Source organism: Oncorhynchus tshawytscha, linkage group LG20 (genome assembly GCF_018296145.1).
Source record: "Oncorhynchus tshawytscha isolate Ot180627B linkage group LG20, Otsh_v2.0, whole genome shotgun sequence".
Classification (NCBI taxonomy): Eukaryota; Metazoa; Chordata; class Actinopteri; order Salmoniformes; family Salmonidae; genus Oncorhynchus; species Oncorhynchus tshawytscha.
In genome coordinates, this window is record NC_056448.1 from 34,793,672 (window position 1) to 34,813,408 (window position 19,737).

Consider the following 19,737-nt stretch of genomic DNA (forward strand, 5'->3'; position numbering starts at 1 on the left):
TTCATCAAAATAACTTTGTCTGGGGCCCAACAACACCCTTGCCAATATATCCTCCAAACTCCGGCTTCTCTGGCATTACCTCTTAAATATTATACGTATAATGTGCCTTCGGAACAGTGTGGAGTCAGTGGTTGAATCTAATCTAATTGTTACATCACAGCTTTCGGATAATATTGAATTTCTTTATAGGCCTACATTTATAAGATGTTTCCTAGTTGTGTAAAATGTTAATTTAACAGTTTTTTTATAATGTAAAGTGAATTCACAAAGTCAAAGGTACAGTACATATGTTTTTACATTTCAAATATGTTTTATTAAGGAGCATACAACAGTCTAAACAAGTTCCCAAAACAATTTGTGGTCTACCCCTTTTTCACACAAGACAACCACAACAACACGCATCAAAACAAAATGGACAACAAAACACAAAAACCAAATGACAAAGAGAAAAAATAATGAAAAACCAGTACCTCCACTGACCACCCAGCCTCTGGCCTGGTTTCTCTGCCTTGTAGTAGCTAGAATAATGTAAGGCTGTCTTAAGAATTGTTCAGTCCAAGTTCTCTATTTAAAATAAAATAGGTTTACTCTTCTTTGGCCTGTAAGAGAAAGTAATAGATATGAGTATATCCAGTTCTGGGCTCAAGATCAACAATAACTAAAATTGTGGTTACATGAAAATTTACTTGGAATGAAATGCCTCTGATCTTTTTAAAATTAAGATTAAAGGAACATTAACCTTAAATTCAATTTCTTCATGTTTTTTTAAGAACATTGCTTAGAAACGCCTAGAACAGCTTAGTACTTCTTCTCCATGGTCATAATCCTAAAAACGTCAGTTGCAGAGCCGTTAGGAAGTTTGTACTGCTAATGTTTTTGCTGTTGTGAACGTCTCAAACGATAACCAATCAGAATTCGGGAGGTTGTACACATCAAAAGCCAGACCAGCTAGTCACAGTAAAAATGCTAATTAGCTGTAAAAGTGATATGCGGCCTTCTAAAAAGGTATGTTTTGCTCTTGTGGATTTATATTGTAGTTGTTGCATATAGCTCCTTTGTGTCCAATAATGATTTTGGCCATGTTAATGCAGTCAAACTATTATTTGTTTTGAATTAGAATTAGGTTTAATCTGAGTCTGTGACAGCCTTTATTGATGGTGATGAAGTCTTAATGGAACATTATTCAGGTGTAGGTTTAAAAGCAGATCTTTACCTTTCCGGAGTCACGGCTCTTGATTCTGAGCTTGTTGACCTGGGACTCTGCAATGTCAGCGCGTTCCTCAGCCTCCTCCAGCTCATGCTGAACCTTACGGAACTTAGACATGTGCTGGTTGGCTTGTTCCTCCTGGGAGGAGGGACAAAGAACATCAGTGGTTTATTCAGGATGGCATATTTGTTTCATGCTTTGCTTACTATGGCCAAGTTCACTACACAACTTAATACAGGCTAAAACCATTATACTTGCTATACATTTTTGGCCTAACTCACCACTTCCTCAGCCTGCCTCTTGTAGGCCTTCACCTTAAGCTGCAGCTTTTCTACTAGATCCTGAAGTCTGATAATATTCTTATTGTCCTCCTCAGTCTGTGGGCGGAAGTAGATGTATCAGTGTCCATCCTTTCATACACATCTGTCTGTATTACTGTGTGTTATGGTGCTTTTCTTACTTGGTATGTGAGCTCCTTGACTCTGCGCTCGTACTTGCGGACTCCCTTAACTGCGTCTACACCTCTTCTCTGCTCGGACTCCACCTCAGCCTCCAGCTCACGTACCTTCACAGATGAAATGGTCATGTTATTTTACGAGGAGGAATCAGTTTCAAACCACTGCAAATAAATAGAGGTAGTTCCTCCAGGCTAACGTCAAGAAATGGTGTTGACGAAAGTTAGACTTTGTTCAGATACTCAACTATCACATAGTCTTTGTCTCTTCCTATGTCCTTTTTGTAAATTTAATGGGAGAGTTTCTAATGATAATGACAGTATCATTATCCACATGGGTTATTGAAAGCAAATTGTTTACCCCATCTTCTAAATGCCTGAATAACTCACCCTGGTCTCCAGTTTCTGGAGCTGCTTCTTGCCTCCCTTCATGGCCAGATTCTCAGCCTCATCCAGACGGTGCTGCAGGTCTTTGACTGTGACCTCCAGGTTCTTCTTCATCCTCTCCAGGTGAGAACTGGTGTCCTGCTCCTTCTTCAGCTCCTCAGCCATCATGGCCGCCTGAAATATCATTAAATAGGTTTAATGAAGGTGAGACCTTATGGCAACACAGACAGGTTTTCCTGTAATGATCTGATAACCGCATGTCTTGACTTAGTTATTCTGCTGTTATTAACTGTTGCACTCATAAAATCTTATGAAAAAAACTGATAGTTAGAATTTGGTACAGATCAAACACTTTCATGTGGTTAGCCTGGAGACCTTGTACTGTGTTTTGGCCAAACATATGGACTCACATCAGTGATGGCCTTCTTGGCCTTCTCTTCTGCGTTTCTGGCCTCGTGGATGATGTCATCCACCTCTCCTTGCACCTGCACCAGGTCAGACTCCAGCTTCTTCTTAGTGTTCAGAAGGTTGATGTTCTGTAGGAGGAAATATAGATCAATCAATGACTGGCTGAAACGCCTTATCTCAAGACAATATATAAGTCACACCATGGAAACTATGGAAATCAATCTCTATAAATCAATCTCTTCAATGCTAAGATTGTTAAAAGAAAAAATATTTAAAAAGGGGCTTTTAATCAAGTATTTAGGTCAAAGTATTCAGACCCCTTGATGTTTTCCACATTTTGTTACAATTACAACCATGTTCTAAAATTGCCCCCCCCCTCAAACTACACACAATTCTCCATAATGATAAAGTAAAAACTGTTAAGAATTTTTTGCTAATTTATTTAAAAACTGAAATATCACATTTACACAAGTATTCAGACCCTTTACTAAGTCCTTTGTTGAAGCACCTTTGGCAGCGATTACAGTCTCGAGTCTTCTTGGGTATAACGCTACAAGCTTGGCACACCTGTATCTGGGGAGTTTCTCCACTCAAGTACATTCAAGGACTTGTCCTGAAGCCACTCCTGCAATCTCTTGGCTGTGTGCTCAGGGTTGTTGTCCTGTTAGAATGTGAACCTTTGACCTGGTCCTGAGTGCTCTGGAGCATATTTTTATCAAGGATCTCTCCTTGATTCTGACTAGTCTCCCAGTCCCTGCAGCCACCACCATTCACCGTAGGGAGGGAGCCAGGTTTCCTCCAGACGTGATGCTTGGCATTCAGGCCAAAGAGTTCAATCTTGGTTTCATCAGACCAGATAGACCATGAGAAACAAGACTGAGAGTCTTTAGGTGCCTTTTGGCAAACTCCAAGTGGGCTGTCATGTGCCTTTCACTGAGGAGAGGCTTCCGTCTGCAGCACTCCACCAATCAGGCCTTCGTGGTGGAGTGCTACAGAGATGGTTGTCTTTCTGGAATGTTTTCCCATCTCCACAGAGGAACTCTAGAGCTCTGTCAGAGTTCCCTTCGGGTTCTAGGTCACCTCACTTACCTAGGCCCTTCTCCCCCGATTGCTCAGTTAGGCTGGGTGGCCAGCTCTAGGAAGAGTCTTGGTGGTTTCAAACTTCTTCCATTTAAGAATGATGAAGGCCACTGTGTTCTTGGGGGTCTTCAATGCTGCAAAAATGTTTTGGTACCCTTCCCTAGATCTGTGCCTTGACACAATCCTGTTTCGGAGCTCTACAGACAATTCCTTTGACCTCATGGCTTGGTTTTTTCTCTGACATGCACTGTCAACTGTGGGACCTTATATAGACAGGTGTGCCTTTTCAAATCATGCCCAATCAATTGAATTTACCACAGGTGGACTCCAATCAAGTCGTAAAAACATCAAGGATGATCAATGGAAACAGGATGTACCTGAGCTCAATTTCAAGTCTCATAGCAAAGGGTCTGAATACTTATGTAAATAAGGTATTTATGTTTTCTATTATTATACATTTCTAAAAACCTTTTTTCGCTTTGTCATTATGGGGTATTGTTAATTATTCTCAAATCCATTTGAGAATAATGTAACAAAATGTGGAGAAGGTCAAGGGGTCTGAATACTTTCCGAATGCACTGTGTGTCTAGAATGAGCTAAAATAGGACATGAAAGATTGTCATGAAAGGCACGTTGGAGACAACTGTTTAATTTGGTTCCATTAAGTGGAAGTTCCATTTGTCTCCCCATGTGAAGATATACTCCCTGAAAAATCTTTAGATTTATGAAATCACTGTCTAGTCCCTTTTTACCTTATCCCCAAATAATGTTGTCACATACACTGGATAGGTCCTGTGAAATGTATTGTTTTACAGGGTCAGCCATAGTAGTACGGCTTTCTAGGCATATTCCTCATATCATCACACTGCCAATGAGTGACCAGAGCCGTACCTGAGAGTGGAGCAGTCCCACACGCTCACTGGCGTCCACCAGCTCTTGCTCAGCCACTTTGCGGCCTCTCTCAGTCTGCTCCAGAGCAGCCCTCAGCTCCTCAATCTCTGTCATCATCAGACCGTTCCTGCGTTCCACCATGGCGGCCTGCTCCTTCATGTCTTCTGACTCACGGACAGCGTCATCAAGGAGAATTTGGGCATCCTGGAATTCAAAACGACAGAGTATTAGGACGTGTGAATGTTGTCTTTATGAAAAATGTGACTGCTTTTCTACTTTATTACATTGCTGGATTAATCTGAGACCAAAACAAATCAGTCACAAGTTTTAACATTCTTTACCTTAAGTTGTCCCTGGACATTTCTCAGCTGTTTCGTGGCCTCAGTGGCCTGTCTATTGGCGTGGCTCAGCTGCATCTCCATCTCATTCAGGTCTCCATCCATCTTCTTCTTCACCCTCAGGGCATCGCTCCTGCTGCGGACCTCAGAGTCCAGTGTGTTCTGCATGGATTCTATAATCCGCTGGCTGTTCTTCTTGATCTGCTCCATCTCCTCGTCCTTCTCTGCCAGCTTCCTGTCCACCTCACCCTTGATCTGGTTCAGCTCCAGCTGCACACGCAGAATCTTGGATTCCTCGTGCTCCAGTGTTCCCTGGACAAATAAAAGTGATTTGTTACAGAATTCTTGACATTGGAGGTTTTCCCAGCGATTAAAACATTATAAGACTTGGAGACAGCTAAAAGTAACAATTGTCTCTCACTTGTGAGTTTATAAGACCTAAAGCAGCAAATCAAAAAGTGCCCACTCTTCACAATGTGCATAAAGATGGCAGAACACAGATATGACGTCATTGTTCTAACACTACAATCCTAGTTTTTAAAACTATGGCGCACAACATGGTTCAATGTGCCAATAAATCAACACAATCTACTATTTTTTTATTATATATATGCCGATGTCTGGGAGCTAGAATCAGGATCATGTATGCTGTGCTAATGTTTCAAGTTTTAAAGTCACATGCACAAGTACAGTGAAATGCCTTTCTTGCAAACTCAAAACACAACAATGCAATAATCAGTAGCAATGTATTACTAGAAAAAAACACATGAGAAAAAAAGAATACACAATAAAGTAAGTAAACATACTATATACAGGAAATATAAATTCAAAACCATATTTTCATGTGCAGGGATCCTGTGGTGATGGAGGTAGATATGTATAGGGGTAAGGTGACAGGGATACTGGGGTGATGGAGCTAGATATGTATAGGGGTAAGGTGACAGGGATACTGGGGTGATGGAGCTAGATATGTATAGGGGTAAGGTGACAGGGATACTGGGGTGATGGAGGTAGATATGTATAGGGGTAAGGTGACAGGGATACTGGGGTGATGGAGGTAGATATGTATAGGGGTAAGGGGACAGGGATACTGGGGTGATGGAGGTAGATATGTATAGGGGTAAGGTGATTAGGCAACAGGATATAAGATAAAGAGTATCAGCAGCTTGTATGCTCCCGAGTGGTGCAGTGGTCTGAGGCACTGCATCTCAGTGCTTGATGCCTCACTACAGACACCCTGGTTTGAGTCCAGGCTGTATCCCAACCGGGCGTGATTAGTAGTCCCATAGGGCGGCGCACAATTGGACCAGCGCCGCAGGGTTTTGGCCGGTTTCGCCCGTAATTGTAAATAAGAATTTGTTCTTCACTGACTTGCCTAGTTAAATAAAAATATATATAATAAAGTATGTGAGTGGGTGTGTAGAGTCAGTATAATGTTATGTGTGAGTGAGCAGATGATGGAGTGAGTGTGTGTGAGTGAGCAGATGATGGAGTGAGTGTGTGTGAGAGTGGGTAGGGTCCTGTGAGTGTGCAAAGACTGAAATAAAAGGTCAATAAAGATAAATGGTAAACTCAGATCGTCTGTGTAGCTATTTATCAGTCGTATTGCTTGGGGATAGAAGCTGTTCAAGAGCCTGTTGGTGTCAGACTTGATGCACCGGTAATGCAGATACAAAAAAGAGTGACGGAGGGTAATTTGTGGTAACTACATGGAGGCCGCCATCTTTATGCACGTCTGCTATTCCCGAGGAGCGCACCACCTAGTGAAGAACTGGAAGTTATATTACTACAAGAAGTACCAATACAGGAGTACTGAACAGCACTGTAGCTCTTATTCTGTTTCATTATTCGACTACATAAGGATGTATCATATGTGCTCACTTCAGCCTCCTCCAGAGCGGTCTGGATCTCAGAATTCTCCATCTCCACAGTCTTCTTGGCCTTTTCCAGCTCATGGATGCTCTTGCTTGTCTCTCCGATCTGTTCAGTCAGGTCAGAGATCTCTTCTGCACAAACACAGAGAAATGGTTTAGAACAGGCAGATTTTCGTGAATGTTGCCAAATATCATACAGCTTTTCAAAAGTATTTTGGTACCATAGATGTTTCAAAAAAATACAACTGATAACAATAAAAAAGTGATTGTAAACTGTACACTCCAAATGGGCCAAATAAACAACTCCTGTTGTTTACTCACGTTGGAGGTTCTTGTTCTCTCTCTTCAGAGTCTCCAGCTGATCCAGAGCCTCCTCATAGGAGTTCTTCATCTTGAAGAGCTCTGTGCTCATAGAACGAGCCTCCTTCTGAGCGCCTTCCAGTTCAGCCTGGCCCACCTCATACTTCTGCTTCCACTCAGCCAGAACCTATTGGATTTTATGGGATTTAACAGTTTATTCTTGATGCAGCTTTCCTTCTAGTCAGAAATAAGCCATGATACCTTATGATCACTGGAGACACATCAATCAAATGTATTTATATAGCCCTTCTTACATCAGCGGATGTCACAAAGTGCTGTACAGAAACCCAGGCTAAAACCCCAAACAACAAGCAATGCAGGTGTAGAAGCACGGTGGCTAGGAAAAACTCCTAGAAAGGCCAGAATCTAGGAAGAAACCTAGAGAGGAACCAGGCTATGAGGGGTGGCCAGTCCACTTCTGGCTGTGCCGAGTGGAGATTATAACAGAACATGGCCAGGATGTTCATAGATGACCAGCAGGGTCATACTGATAATGCCTATCAGATTTGTTGTTGTTGCTATTTATTTTTCCAGTCCATTTAATAGCACATTTCAAAAGTCGGTATAGTGTGTGAAGTGTACTTTTTCACCTTGTCAAAGTTCCTCTGCTTCTTATCAAGGTTGCCAGCCATAGCGTTGGCCCTCTCTACATCAATCATGATGTCCTCCACCTCTCCCAGCAGCCTTTGCTTGGTCTTCTCCAGTGAAGCACACTTTGAGTTGGTTGCCTCAATCATTTCCTCAGCGTCCTGCAGACGCTGCGCCAGCTTCTTCCTGTTAGACAGGAAAGAGTTAATCTTTTAATGCTTCAACAGGTAATCAGATAAATGTATCATATAAACATGATGCCTCATAACTAAGTGAAATTAGGAAGGTGGGAAGACGCGCACATTTAGGATCATAGTTATAATAAAAGGTTGTTTTAAGTGTAACTGCTTACTTGGCCTCCTCAAGCTCCTCTGTGCGCTGGATGGCATCCGTCTCATACTTGGTCCTCCACTGAGCCACCTCGCTGTTGGCCTTAGACATGCAGCGTTGCAGTTCTGCCTTGGCCTCTTGCTCCAACTCAAACTGCTCCCTCAGAAGGTTACAGTCATGGCGGGCAGACTGGACACCATGGGCCAGGGAATTCTTAGCCTGAGTGAGAGATAGCAAAACAGGTTACAGTAATACATTGCTGAGAATGGTTTAGTTATTATAAACATGACAAGAGGCATTTGACTCTATACTCTGTGCTTGGTAGAGCATTTTGACTCCCTTACTTTGACCTCCTCCTCAATCTGCCTCTTTAGCTCCTCCACCTGCTGTGTGAAGGCCTGCTTGCCTCTGGTCAGCTGAAACACCAGAGCTCCCTTCTCTTCCAGCTGGCGTCCAAACTCACCTGCAAGGGATGAGACTACACATTGTAAATTCTTGTTCTTAAAAATACTGTAGCCTTGTACAATAGCCCCTAACACATGTTGTTGGGTACTGATTTAGATTATGTATGGAAAATGTGTTGGTCATTGTTGTGGGTACCGTTCTCAGTCAGGAGTCTGGCCCTATGTCCACTGATGTCATTGATCTGGCGAAGGTTCTCATCGTTCCCAGTCTTGAGCTCACTCAGCTGATCCTCAATAGTACGGCACATCTTCTCCAGATTGCCCTGTTAGTGAAATATAGATATGTCATTTTTATTTTACAGTCTTATGGTGTACAGCTTGTGTACATTTCTGTCCTGCAGTAGGGTTTTGTAGATAGTAATTTGGGAGCGATGCTACTCCAGCCCTGCACCTTCCAGGTCATTGCACTACCCTATGTGCCTATAGGATTAACTCACTAAGTTGAAGCTGTGGTGTGCTTATAAATGTGTCCAACTTTAGAGCTGGATGCAATTCTGCTGTCTGGCAGCATTCCATTCATCCATTCATGTTGAGTATTTGGGGTTTGATTCAAATACTCACCTTAGTCTTGGTGACAGCCTCCATGTTGCTGGAGAGGTCATCTATCTCCATCTTGTACTCGCTCTTCTCCTTCTCCAGTTTCTGCTTAACGCGCTGCAGGTTGTCGATCTGCTCTCCGAGCTCCGCCACACTGTCAGCTTGCTTCTTCCTCAGGACTGCGGCTGTGGCCTCGTGCTGCAGGGTCGACTCCTCGAGGTCGCGTCTCAGTTTCTGGAACTCAGCCTCGCGCTTCTTGTTCATCTCAATCTGAGCAGCAGTGGCTCCTCCAGCTTCCTCCAGCCTATCACTGATCTCCTCAAGTTCCCTGGAGAGATCGGCCCTCTGCTTCTCAACCTTTGCCCTGGCAGAATGCTCAGCCTCAATATCCTCCTCCATCTCCTCAATACGAGCCTAAAACAAGGGAGGGGGTTTAGGATGAGGAAATTTAAACTGACTTTGCAAAAAAAAAATATATATATAGGCTGGATAGTTGTGTATTTATACTGTGTTATATTGCAACAGAAAGTTGCTAAATACGTAAGACTGACATCTAGTATCTATAATATGTAGTCTCTAGAACATGTAGTATTTTGAACATCTAGTATCTAGAACATATAGTAATATATGGAATACTATACTAAAGCCGGGGTTAGATACTCTACCTGGAGTTCCTTGATTTTCTTCTGCAGCTGACCACCCAGAGACTGCTCATCCTCAATCATGCTGAGGAGCTGGCTGGTCTCAAAGTCCTTCCTATGGTAAGATAAATGCATCACTACTCAGCAGTCATTTTTTCATTTAAAAGAGTCTTTCAAACTCCTAACTACAGAAAACTATTTTTTTATGTACTTTTTGATCTTTTCTTCAGACTGCTGCTTATCATTCTCCAGGTCCATTATGGATTCCTGGGCTAGTTTCAGGTCTCCCTCCAGCTTTCTCTTGGCTCTCTCAAAGTCCATACGGAGCCTCTTCTCTTGCTCCAGAGAAGCCTCAAGCTACATGTTAAGATACTTGTGTCAGTTCATTTTAAACAATCAATGATTATGCCACTGCCTAGCTAAATGTATAATCTAACAATATATAAATCCATGGCTCGATAAAGTGTGACTACACTCACGTCATCAACTTGCTGTTCCAGCTTGGCCTTGGCCTTGGTCAGAGTGTTGACTTTGTCCTCCTCTGCCTGCAGGTCGTCCAGTGTCTGCTGTTGGGCCTCTTGGAGGGCTTTCTTCTCCTTGGTCAGCTTGGCAATGCTCTCATCTTGAGAGGCCATCTCCTCAGTCAGATTTTTGACCTGAACACAGCCACAACAACATTTGTATGTAAGTTGTGTGGTTAGTTTCAATCATTGTTTAGCTTTGGTTTGATTCTACTATTGTTCAGCTATGTCAAAATTTTAGACCTTGTTTTCAGTGGCGTGTTTCTCCTTCTCCACTTTGGCCAGGGTGAGCTCCAGGTCATCAATGTCCTTCTTCAACTCCAAACACTCATCCTCCAGCTTCCTCTTCTTGGAGGTCAGCTCAGCATTCATCTCCTCCTCATCCTCCAGCCTTTCGGTCATCTCTTTGAGTTTGGCCTCCAGCTGGATCTTGCTCTTGATCAGCCCCTCGCACCTCTCCTCAGCATCAGTCAGATTCTCTGATTCCTGGTTACACAATGATAGAAAAATAGGCAGACATGAATTTAATCAGTGCACACCTCCTGTCCATCGTCTTCTATAAAATATGGGCAATCAAGGTGGGCACTTGACAGATGCTCACAGATGCAACTTGGAGCGTCAGGTCATTTCTCTCCTGCAGAACGGTCACCATCTTCTCCTCAAGCTCTGTCTTGCGGGCCTCAGCCTTGGTCAGGGCGATTTTGCACTTCTCAATGTCCTCCTTCATGTTGGCTAGCTCCTTCTCAGTCTCAGCACTCTTCAGCAGTGGCTTGATCTTGTAATACACCTTCATCCATGGCCAGTGTTTAACATTCATGAATGAGCGAATGTTGTATTTGATGGTGAAGACAGCCTCTCTGAACAACAGGAAACAGGGGTCTTGGTGAGTGTTATGGCTAAAGAATAGTAATATGTTATTTACAGGACAACGTTCCAGCTCCTCAGAAAATAAAGTGAAATTCAATTAATGAATTTTTAAAAAGTATAGGATTTGTAAATTTAAGGTGAATATAACATGTTCAATTTGATCCCTGGAATCATTGGAGATTAAATGGAAACCACTGCAACCCTGTTAGATGAATTTGGATGAGCCTTTATCTTGAGATATCTTCTATCCCTCACCTCCGCTCCATCATCTTCACAAACTCCTTCCTCATGGCGAACCCACGACACAGAGACTGTATCATGCAGACCAGAGAGGCCAGTCTCTCGTCTCGCATCTCCTCCAGGACACCCAGCAGACCAGCTTTGAAGAACACCTGAGAGCATGTAACAGGAAGGTAACAGGAAGGTAAATGCCAGAGACACCGGTAAGAACTAAGAACACCTGAGAATAAGTCAACATTATCAATGGATGTCATCGGAAGTCAGAAAGCAGGGTTGAATTTAAATGAGGGATCAACACGGCAAGATTTATTGTAAAAAGGCATTGAGTGGTTAGCATTTACATTGTTGTTTTACTTATGTTTTGTGTTTGCTTTCCTGAGTGTATTTGAACCCTGACCTTGGTGTGTCCAAACTTGTACTGCTCGTGCGCCACATTCATTGACCCAAGCAGATTCTCAGAAGCCTTCTTGTTGTCCATAAATGTTCCTTCTGGGATAACACTGGGATTCAGTACTTTGTACCTGGATTAGGAGAGACTGGCAACTGTCTAGCCATTCTTCTTTTACATTTTTTTATGAACTCTAGCATAGGCCAATTGATGCCAAACATTGTTTTGGTCTGAATTTATTAAATCTCAGAATGTAATATTTTAAGCTCTCAGAATGAAAGAGTTTCTGAGTTTCTTATTATTTTGTCAAATTCGGTTATATTCTAAAGTTAACATGGAGCCATGTTAGACATTTCTAAAGGGTACCTCTGCTTGAAGTCACCGTAGGGGATTCTGCTGGGGAACCCCTTTCTACAGATCCTGATACCTTCCAGTACACCGTTACACCTTAGCTGGTGGATAACCAGGAAGTTCTCCATCAGACCTGAAAAACACAAAATATCATTAAAGCTAAGAAACACTGAAACATTGTAAGGGCTACTAATAGATTGTGGTGATGTAAGTGCCATTATTTCTGGGAATAACTTATAAACAGCTATCTTGTACCACATGTAAGTACAGGTAGTTACTTAGTACTTATTTTGTTTTAAGGTACTGAATCTCACTAGCTGCTAAACCATTGGGTTACAATTTTGTATTTCACTCGATGTTTCTTGTACCTGGAGTCTTTGACTCATTGGGGATCAGACAGCGCACAAAGTGAGGGTGAGTGCTCCTCAAGTTGGTCATCAGCTTGCCCAAGTTCTCCTGCAGGGCGGGGACACACCAAACAGCCGTCACAGAAATCGTTCATACAAATGAACTTATCTGGTCAATAAGGTGCGTTAAAAATGTTGACCAGATAAGTTAACTTTGAATGCAGGTTTGAAAAGCTCACCCTGAACTGGGAAGACACTGTCTGCATGGAGCCTCCCTTTTTCTTGCCTCCCTTCTTGGATGCTCTATCTGTAAAAAAATAGTTCAAATCATGAGTGTTTTGGTAAACACCATATTTTAATTCGGAGATAATCTATTTGAAACTGCTACCAAATAGTTTGTGTAATGTAATGTTGATATCGGGAATATTGGCAAAAACGATTATTTAACAATGTTAAATGACCTTCAGCTGGAGAATCAACGTAGATAAGAACCAGCAGTTTGACTGAAGACTTCTGGTAGAGCTGCACCACTGAGTCATTCAGGGGGTCCTTATTCTTGTCCAGCCAGCCACAGATGTTATAGTCCACAATACCAGCGTAGTGCACCAAGGAGAAGTGGGCCTCAGCCTTTCCCTTGGCAGGCTTGGGCTTCTGGAAAGTCTTTTTCTTGCCCATATGCTGGTCATACAGCTTGTTCTTGAAGGAAGTGTCTGAAGCCTTGGGGAACATGCACTCCTCTTCAAGGATGGAGAAGATGCCCATTGGCTGATGAAAAATGTAACATTAATAGCAGCCATCTTGTATCAAAGGGATAATAATTCACTCTCAACTCCAACATCCGTCCCTGTCAACTCTGTTGTAGGCCATTCTAATGTACATGATTTTTTAAGTAGAATTCTCAGTCTGCGTACCTTCTCAATAAGCTCAATGCAGGCAGCCAAGTCCATGCCGAAATCAATGAACTCCCAGATGATTCCCTCCTTCTTGTACTCCTCTTGCTCCAGGACAAACATGTGGTGGTTGAAGAACTGTTGCAGTTTCTCATTGGTGAAGTTGATACACAGCTGCTCCATGGTGTTGAACTGTTAGTGAAGTTCAAAGAAGATTAGTTCAATCACCTTCTGTCATAAGACCTTAAAGCCATAAACTGTTTATTCTGTAATATTCACATACTTACATCAAAGATCTCAAACCCAGCAATGTCGAGCACACCGATGTAGAAGTTCCTTTGTTGCTTGGTGTCCAACATCTGGTTGATACGGATCACCATCCACAAGAACATCCGCTCATAGATGGACTTGGCCAGAGCGCTCACAGAGTTATACACCTGTGCAAAAACAGGTGAGACATTGCTCATGTCTTGCTGGTTTGGAGCTTGATTTAAAAAAAATCTAACACAAAATTAATTGTGGTGTTGTAGCAATTATGTCATCTTGGATGTAAAGACCTCACCTGAGGCACGGTCTGTCCCTTGGTCACAAACTCATTGCCAACCTTCACTCTGGGGTAGCACAGAAGTTTTAGCATGTCAGCTGAGTTCAGACCCAAGAGGTAACCGATTTTATCAGCTACTGTAGAGAGAAAGAGCATCAGACTCATATACAGGGACAAATGTAGTGTTACTCTGACAGAGAAACCAGTTTCATTCTGTCTATTCCGGTGTTTGGAGAAAGGACTCACCCTCTGTGCCGTCTGGCTCGGCCTGCTCCTCACGCTGCTTCTGCTTGAAACGTAAGTTGCCGTGGTGCATGACAGCGCCGGTCAGCTTGTAGATGCCTATCTTCTCATCATTGGTGAAGCCCAGGATGTCAATGGCGGCCTGAGTGACATGAACTTCATAGTTAAACTTAGTTTACGCACATACAGGAGATATCACAAGTGCAGGGAGTTTCAAACTGGACAAAAGTGTCATGGGGCTGCACTGCTTGGAGTTAAGTAACAACATAATTGTGCATTGCATTCAGAGGAGATAGAGACGTTATTCATTCTTGTATATAGTTTGAGAGACTCACATCTGTGGCATCCAGCTCCTCTTTGTCATCGATAGAGGCCACTTTTATCTGCCCCTGGCTGATCATGGGGAAGTCGTAGGGGTTGGTGGTGATGAGCGTCATTTCTTTGGGGACAGAGAACCGGACAGAGTTAGTTAAACCAGATGGAATTTGCTTTCCCCTCCCTTTTCCTCTTTTGCATGAGATGAAGATTAAGGTTAGAAAGTGCGGACATAAAGGACGTACTGGATCTGCATTGGGAGCAAAATGCAACTCAAAATACAAATGTAATGCAATGCAAAATAGAGCGGTCAAATGAAACCGTATGAATTTGATCATTTCCCCTCCCTATTCCTCCTAGGAGTCTATACCACAGGAATACGAAGCTGACTTTATGACTCACAGACACATTAAACTACAGGAAGAACCTTTATTGGTTTGCGCGACTCCAACTCACTGAGGCTGGAAATGTCATCTTTTACAATACCATTTAACTTTTCATCAAATGAGGGCAACATTTGAGTGGTGAATTGTCACTTTGTCGTGGATTGTTTGATTGATTTTACCCCATCATTTCCACTGGAGTACAGTCGTTCTCCATGCAGTCGTTCTCCATGCAGTAGTTCGCCATGCAGTAGCCTAGTGGTTAAGAGCCAGTAACCGAAAGGTCGCAGGTACAAATCCCTGAGCCAGCAAGGTGGATAAATCTGCCACTCTGTCCTTGAGCAAAGCAGTTAACCCCCCAACAACAACTGCTCCCCGGGCGCTGATGACGTGGACGCCGATTAAGGCATCCCCCCCACATACCTCTCTGATTCAGAGGGGTAGGGCTAAATTCGAAAGACACTTCGGTTGAATGCATTCAGTTTTGCAACTGACTAGGTATCCCTTTTCCCTGTTTATTGAACTTTATCTCAATTAGAAATATTACAATAATCATGAATAATACAACCCTGAACTTTATAACTTACTGTAGCACTTACACATTGATATGAGAAAACTGATATGTTGATTCCGGTGCAAATTCCCTGTCAACTAAACGAGAAAAATAGTCAAACAGCTTTCTACTTTGTCGTACCAATCAGCTCAGGCTTGTGGTTGGTCATCATCTGGTAGAATATGTGGTAGCTTCTCTCATCGGGCAGCTGGAAGGTCACTCTGGACTTCTCCAGCAGGTCTGAAAGAGAAGAAGTGATCAAGTTCAGTGCTTGTTCTCCTTAAAACATAATCTCTGTGAATTTAGGACATTGTGCATTCATGACAAACAATCCAACAAACAATCCACCCAACTTACAGGTCTCAATGTCAGCACTAGACAGCTTGCCATTACTGTGGAAGTGAATCCTGATGAATTTACCCTAAAGTAGAGCATGGGGGTTAGAAATGAGGGAATGAGTCAACAAAAGGAAACTGCCATGGTGTCCATCTCAGTACTCTGAAAATAGGGCTTTCCTTTATTTCTAAACCGTTGTTTAACACAGACATTTGGAAATACTGGATATGTCTCAATCGTACAGCCTTTCATTGTCATGTCATTCTAGATCAATAAGGAATATTTAAGTATGGCAAGTGTGTCCCTCATACTTACAAAACGAGAAGAGTTGTCATTCCGAACTGTCTTGGCATTACCGTAAGCCTCCAGCAGAGGGTTGGCAGCAATAATCTGATCTTCAAGAGACCCCTGAAGTAGACGAACACAAATTGGTCAGAAACAGCATGACATACAGTACTATAGAACACCCTTTTCAACAATGGTGGAACTGTCTTAAAATAAGCAGTGATATATATATATATATATATATATAGCTGGCCTACAGATGTAGGATCTTAATTTGAGCCAGTTTGACACTGCAGCAAAATAATGCTGCAGCAACAGGAAATGTGAATTATTATGTGGATTATACACTGAACAAAAATATACACACAACATGTAAAGTGTTGGTCCCATGTTTCATGAGCTGAAATAAAAAATCCCAGAAATGTTCCATATACACAAAAAACGTACTCCTCTCAAATGCTGTGCACAAATTTGTTTACATCCCTGTTAGTTTTTCTCCTTTGCAAAGATAATCCATCCACCTGACAGGTTTGGCATATCAAGAAGATAATTAAACAGTATGATCATTACACAAGTGCACCTTGTGCTGGGGACAATAAAAGGCCACTCTAAAATGTGCAGTCTTGTCACACAACACAATGCTACAGGTGTCTCATGTTTAAATAGAATATAATTTTAGCGATGGAAATTTGAATGCACAGAGATTCCGTGATGAGATCCTTTGGCCCATTGTCATGCCATGTTTGGGATGCTCTGGATCGACATGTACGACAGCTTGTTCCAGTTCACACCAATATCCAGCAACTTCGCACAACCATTGAAGAGGAGTGGAACATTCCACAGGCCACAATAAACAGCCTGATCAGCTCTATGCAAGGAGATGTGTTGCACTGCATAAGGTGAATGGTGGTCACACCAGATACTGACTGGTTTACTTTTTTTTAAAGGTACAGGATCTGTAACCAACAGATGCATATCTGTATTCCCAGTAATGTGAAATAGATTAGGGACTAATGAATTTATTTCAATTGACTGATTTCCTTATATGAAATGTAACTCAGTAAGATATTTGAAATGGTTTCATATTGCGTTTATATTTTTGTTTAGTACAATTAATGGACATTTTGTAGGGGTTGATACATTTTTCTTAAGGCGAAATCAAGTCTGAAATGTCAAAGTGGAAACTTCAAAAGGCTTTTTAAACCTAAAACACACTACAAGTTTTACATTTCCTGCATTGCATTGGAAGTTGTCCTGCAACAGGGTCATCAAATTAAGATCCTACACCTGTACCTGCATTTTGCCGGGTTCTGCCGCCCTCTTTCTTTCTCCTCCAGACACAGCAATGGTGGCAAAGTATTGGATGACACGCTTGGTGTTGACAGTCTTTCCTGCACCAGATTCTCCACTGGTTTATATGACAGAGAATAAGAGGTTCATGTTTCAGTGTCAGACATTCAAAACCTAATCACTAAAAAGTACACTTTGAGATGTTTCCTCATTTACTATAGTTCACGTATACACTTAATAATTGTTATGATATCCAACTAACTATAATGTTAGATGTTAGTTGAGAACTTACGTAATCAGGATAGACTGGTTCTCCCTATCTGCAGGCAAAAAAACAACAAACAATATGAATATAAACCGTTTTGATACATTATGGCATTTGCCAATTATCTTAAAGTAGTAGATAGTGTTGCACACGCTTTTCACTAGATGTAAATAAAAAAGATATTATTGCATTGATGTTTCCAGCTAGTACCTTGGCTGCCCATATCTGCTTGTGTGAGCTTCTATCTATTTATCCATCAATCTATCCGTTCATCCACATGTATAAGATCATACCCGTCAACATGAACTGATAGGCCCTGTCAGAGACAGAGAAGATATGGGGTGGAGCCTCCATGCGCTTCTTTCCTCTGTAAGCGTTAACAACCTCTTCGTCATACACAGGGAGCCACTTGTAGGGATTCACCGTGGCACAGAAGAGCCCAGAGTAGGTCTGGATGAAGGGAAGGAAGTTAGGGGATTAACAAAATCAGCTTTTCTGTTAAACTATATAGAGCTTCTATTGAACACTTACAAGTGTTTCTTGTATTCAGTTACATTATTTTTGCAAAGGTGTTTTTAATTTACAAACAGCATGTGTATTTTGGAGTTTGGGCATTTTAGATTTCCCTTATATGGTGGTGTCCTATGTTCACTTATGAGTGTGTATATATACCTATATACAGTAATTTATATGTAGAATAGGTTTCTTACGTAGATCATCCATGCTGCATAACGCTCTTTGAGGTTATACAGGACAGTGGCTTCATTGAGGTAGGTCATCATGGCCATGTCCTCAATCATGTCAAACTTTGGAGGGTTCATTTCGAAGACATCAGCTTCTTTGAAGTCATTAGTCTGAAAATCAGTCGGTAATCTACATTACACTTGGATCAATTGGAAGAACTGTTACTGAATCTGTCGACACTGCTTTAATTTAGTAATTATCAAGTCAGTCATATATTTTACTGTACAGATGTAGGATCTCAATTTGAGCCAGTTTACTACAGCAGTAAAATAATCCTGCAGCAACAGGAAATGTTCATTTTTATGTGTGAAATTACAATATTCAGAAGCCTTTTTAAACCTCAAATACACAAGTTTTAAGTTCTCCTGCAACATCTGAAGTTATTTTGCTTTGAGATATAATTGTGAATAAACAAAATTCAACTTGAAACTGAATTCTGTCCTATGTTGTAGGCTTACCTCCCCAGTGTCAAGGACTTTCACTTGGACCTTTCCCCCTTCTCTGCCAACAATGGTACCCTTGAGGTACAGCTCCTTAACATCGGTCACATAGCAGGCATTCTTTGCATCGAAGGGCTGGCTTTGGGCCTCAATCCTCTCCTTCTCAGGCTTACGGAGGTATACACTGGCTTTGCCATAAGAAGCCATCTCTGCGTCGGTACTCATGGTGGCAACTCACTGAGAAACAGAAACAAAGCAAACACATTATTGAGTTTATTTTGAATTAAACAGTTTTTTTTTTTTTAATTCACTGTAATTTATTCAGGATAACCCAATTGAGACCAAGGTCTCATTCCCAATGTTGCCCTGAGTACAAACATTTTCTCACAACAGGAAGAATAATTTACATTACAATTAAAATAATAAGAATAAATATAACCATAAGGCACAACCTCAACACCACAATTTCAACAAATAAATTCTACAATCAATTGAAACAACTGCAATCCTCAATGAATTGATTCAACACCACAGTCCTAAACTGCCGTGACGGCACCAGGGAATTCATGTTTTCATGTTATTCCAACAACGGGCAATAAAATGATAAGAGGATTTACCTAAATTGGTCGAGACCAGACAGACGTCAAGAGTTAACGAATCCTGTGAGCGGGTTTGGTAGCTCATTCTTTTATACATTAGCAACAAAGTTAGGTAAGTAGTTAGCTTGTGTAGTTAATTAAACACTGTCTCTCATAGAATACTCTCCAATAGAAAAAATGTGAGTGAAAAACTCTAACAATGTCTCACCTTGTCTTCCTCTCCCAGATTAAATTGTGTGTTAGAGGGTTCTGTAAGACATTGAGGTGTCATGATTAAACACACATTACCAGTACTTAGTCTCATCCCACCTGAAGAGTTGTAAGAAAAGTTGAATGGCATCCCAGATCAATCCACTTAAAAACACATTCCATGCACAAAACACATTTCATACCCTGTCACAACAGACAAATGGCATTTAGAACAGATTGCAACTTTACAATACAACTACATTATCAGGTGCCGAGACATTAGAATAAACAGAGTTAAAGGAGTTAGTCTTACCACAGAGGTAGAAGCTGTCTGTCATTGATGCTGCTCTGAGGCTCTATTTATCTGGTTGAGAGTTTGGAGTGCTAA

General features: G+C 41.7%; 1 protein-coding gene across 1 annotated transcript; it reads right to left on the reverse strand.

Moving 5' to 3' along the window:
- Nucleotides 1-286: 286 nt before the first annotated feature.
- On the reverse strand, nucleotides 287-19,410 carry LOC112220144 (myosin heavy chain, fast skeletal muscle-like). The gene is made up of 40 exons (XM_024381811.2): nucleotides 19,369-19,410; nucleotides 18,580-18,798; nucleotides 18,088-18,231; nucleotides 17,671-17,827; nucleotides 17,405-17,432; nucleotides 17,116-17,230; nucleotides 15,853-15,945; nucleotides 15,559-15,622; nucleotides 15,343-15,441; nucleotides 14,286-14,389; nucleotides 13,954-14,092; nucleotides 13,726-13,844; nucleotides 13,451-13,600; nucleotides 13,185-13,355; nucleotides 12,735-13,038; nucleotides 12,513-12,580; nucleotides 12,295-12,382; nucleotides 11,942-12,059; nucleotides 11,585-11,708; nucleotides 11,203-11,339; nucleotides 10,682-10,937; nucleotides 10,324-10,566; nucleotides 10,039-10,215; nucleotides 9,771-9,916; nucleotides 9,584-9,674; nucleotides 8,943-9,332; nucleotides 8,518-8,644; nucleotides 8,262-8,380; nucleotides 7,940-8,136; nucleotides 7,590-7,773; nucleotides 6,961-7,126; nucleotides 6,647-6,771; nucleotides 4,769-5,077; nucleotides 4,428-4,631; nucleotides 2,459-2,584; nucleotides 2,052-2,222; nucleotides 1,668-1,772; nucleotides 1,489-1,584; nucleotides 1,214-1,345; nucleotides 287-599 (listed from the first exon to the last, which is right to left on the reverse strand). Exons 2-40 carry the CDS (start codon nucleotides 18,784-18,786, stop codon nucleotides 585-587), a joined length of 5,808 nt encoding a protein of 1,935 aa, XP_024237579.1. The 5' UTR covers nucleotides 18,787-18,798; nucleotides 19,369-19,410; the 3' UTR covers nucleotides 287-584.
- Between the last annotated feature and the right edge of the window lie 327 nt (nucleotides 19,411-19,737).

Excerpts from the sequence above, each read along its gene's own strand:
- LOC112220144 (XM_024381811.2), bottom strand. The coding sequence starts at position 18,786 with ATGAGTACCGACGCAGAGATGGCTTCTTATGGCAAAGCCAGTGTATAC. Across the intron at positions 13,601-13,725 it reads AGGGACAGACCGTGCCTCAG|GTGTATAACTCTGTGAGCGC; the intron begins GTGAGGTCTTTA and ends GTTTTTGCACAG. Across the intron at positions 12,383-12,512 it reads CAGTGTCTTCCCAGTTCAGG|GAGAACTTGGGCAAGCTGAT; the intron begins GTGAGCTTTTCA and ends CCCGCCCTGCAG.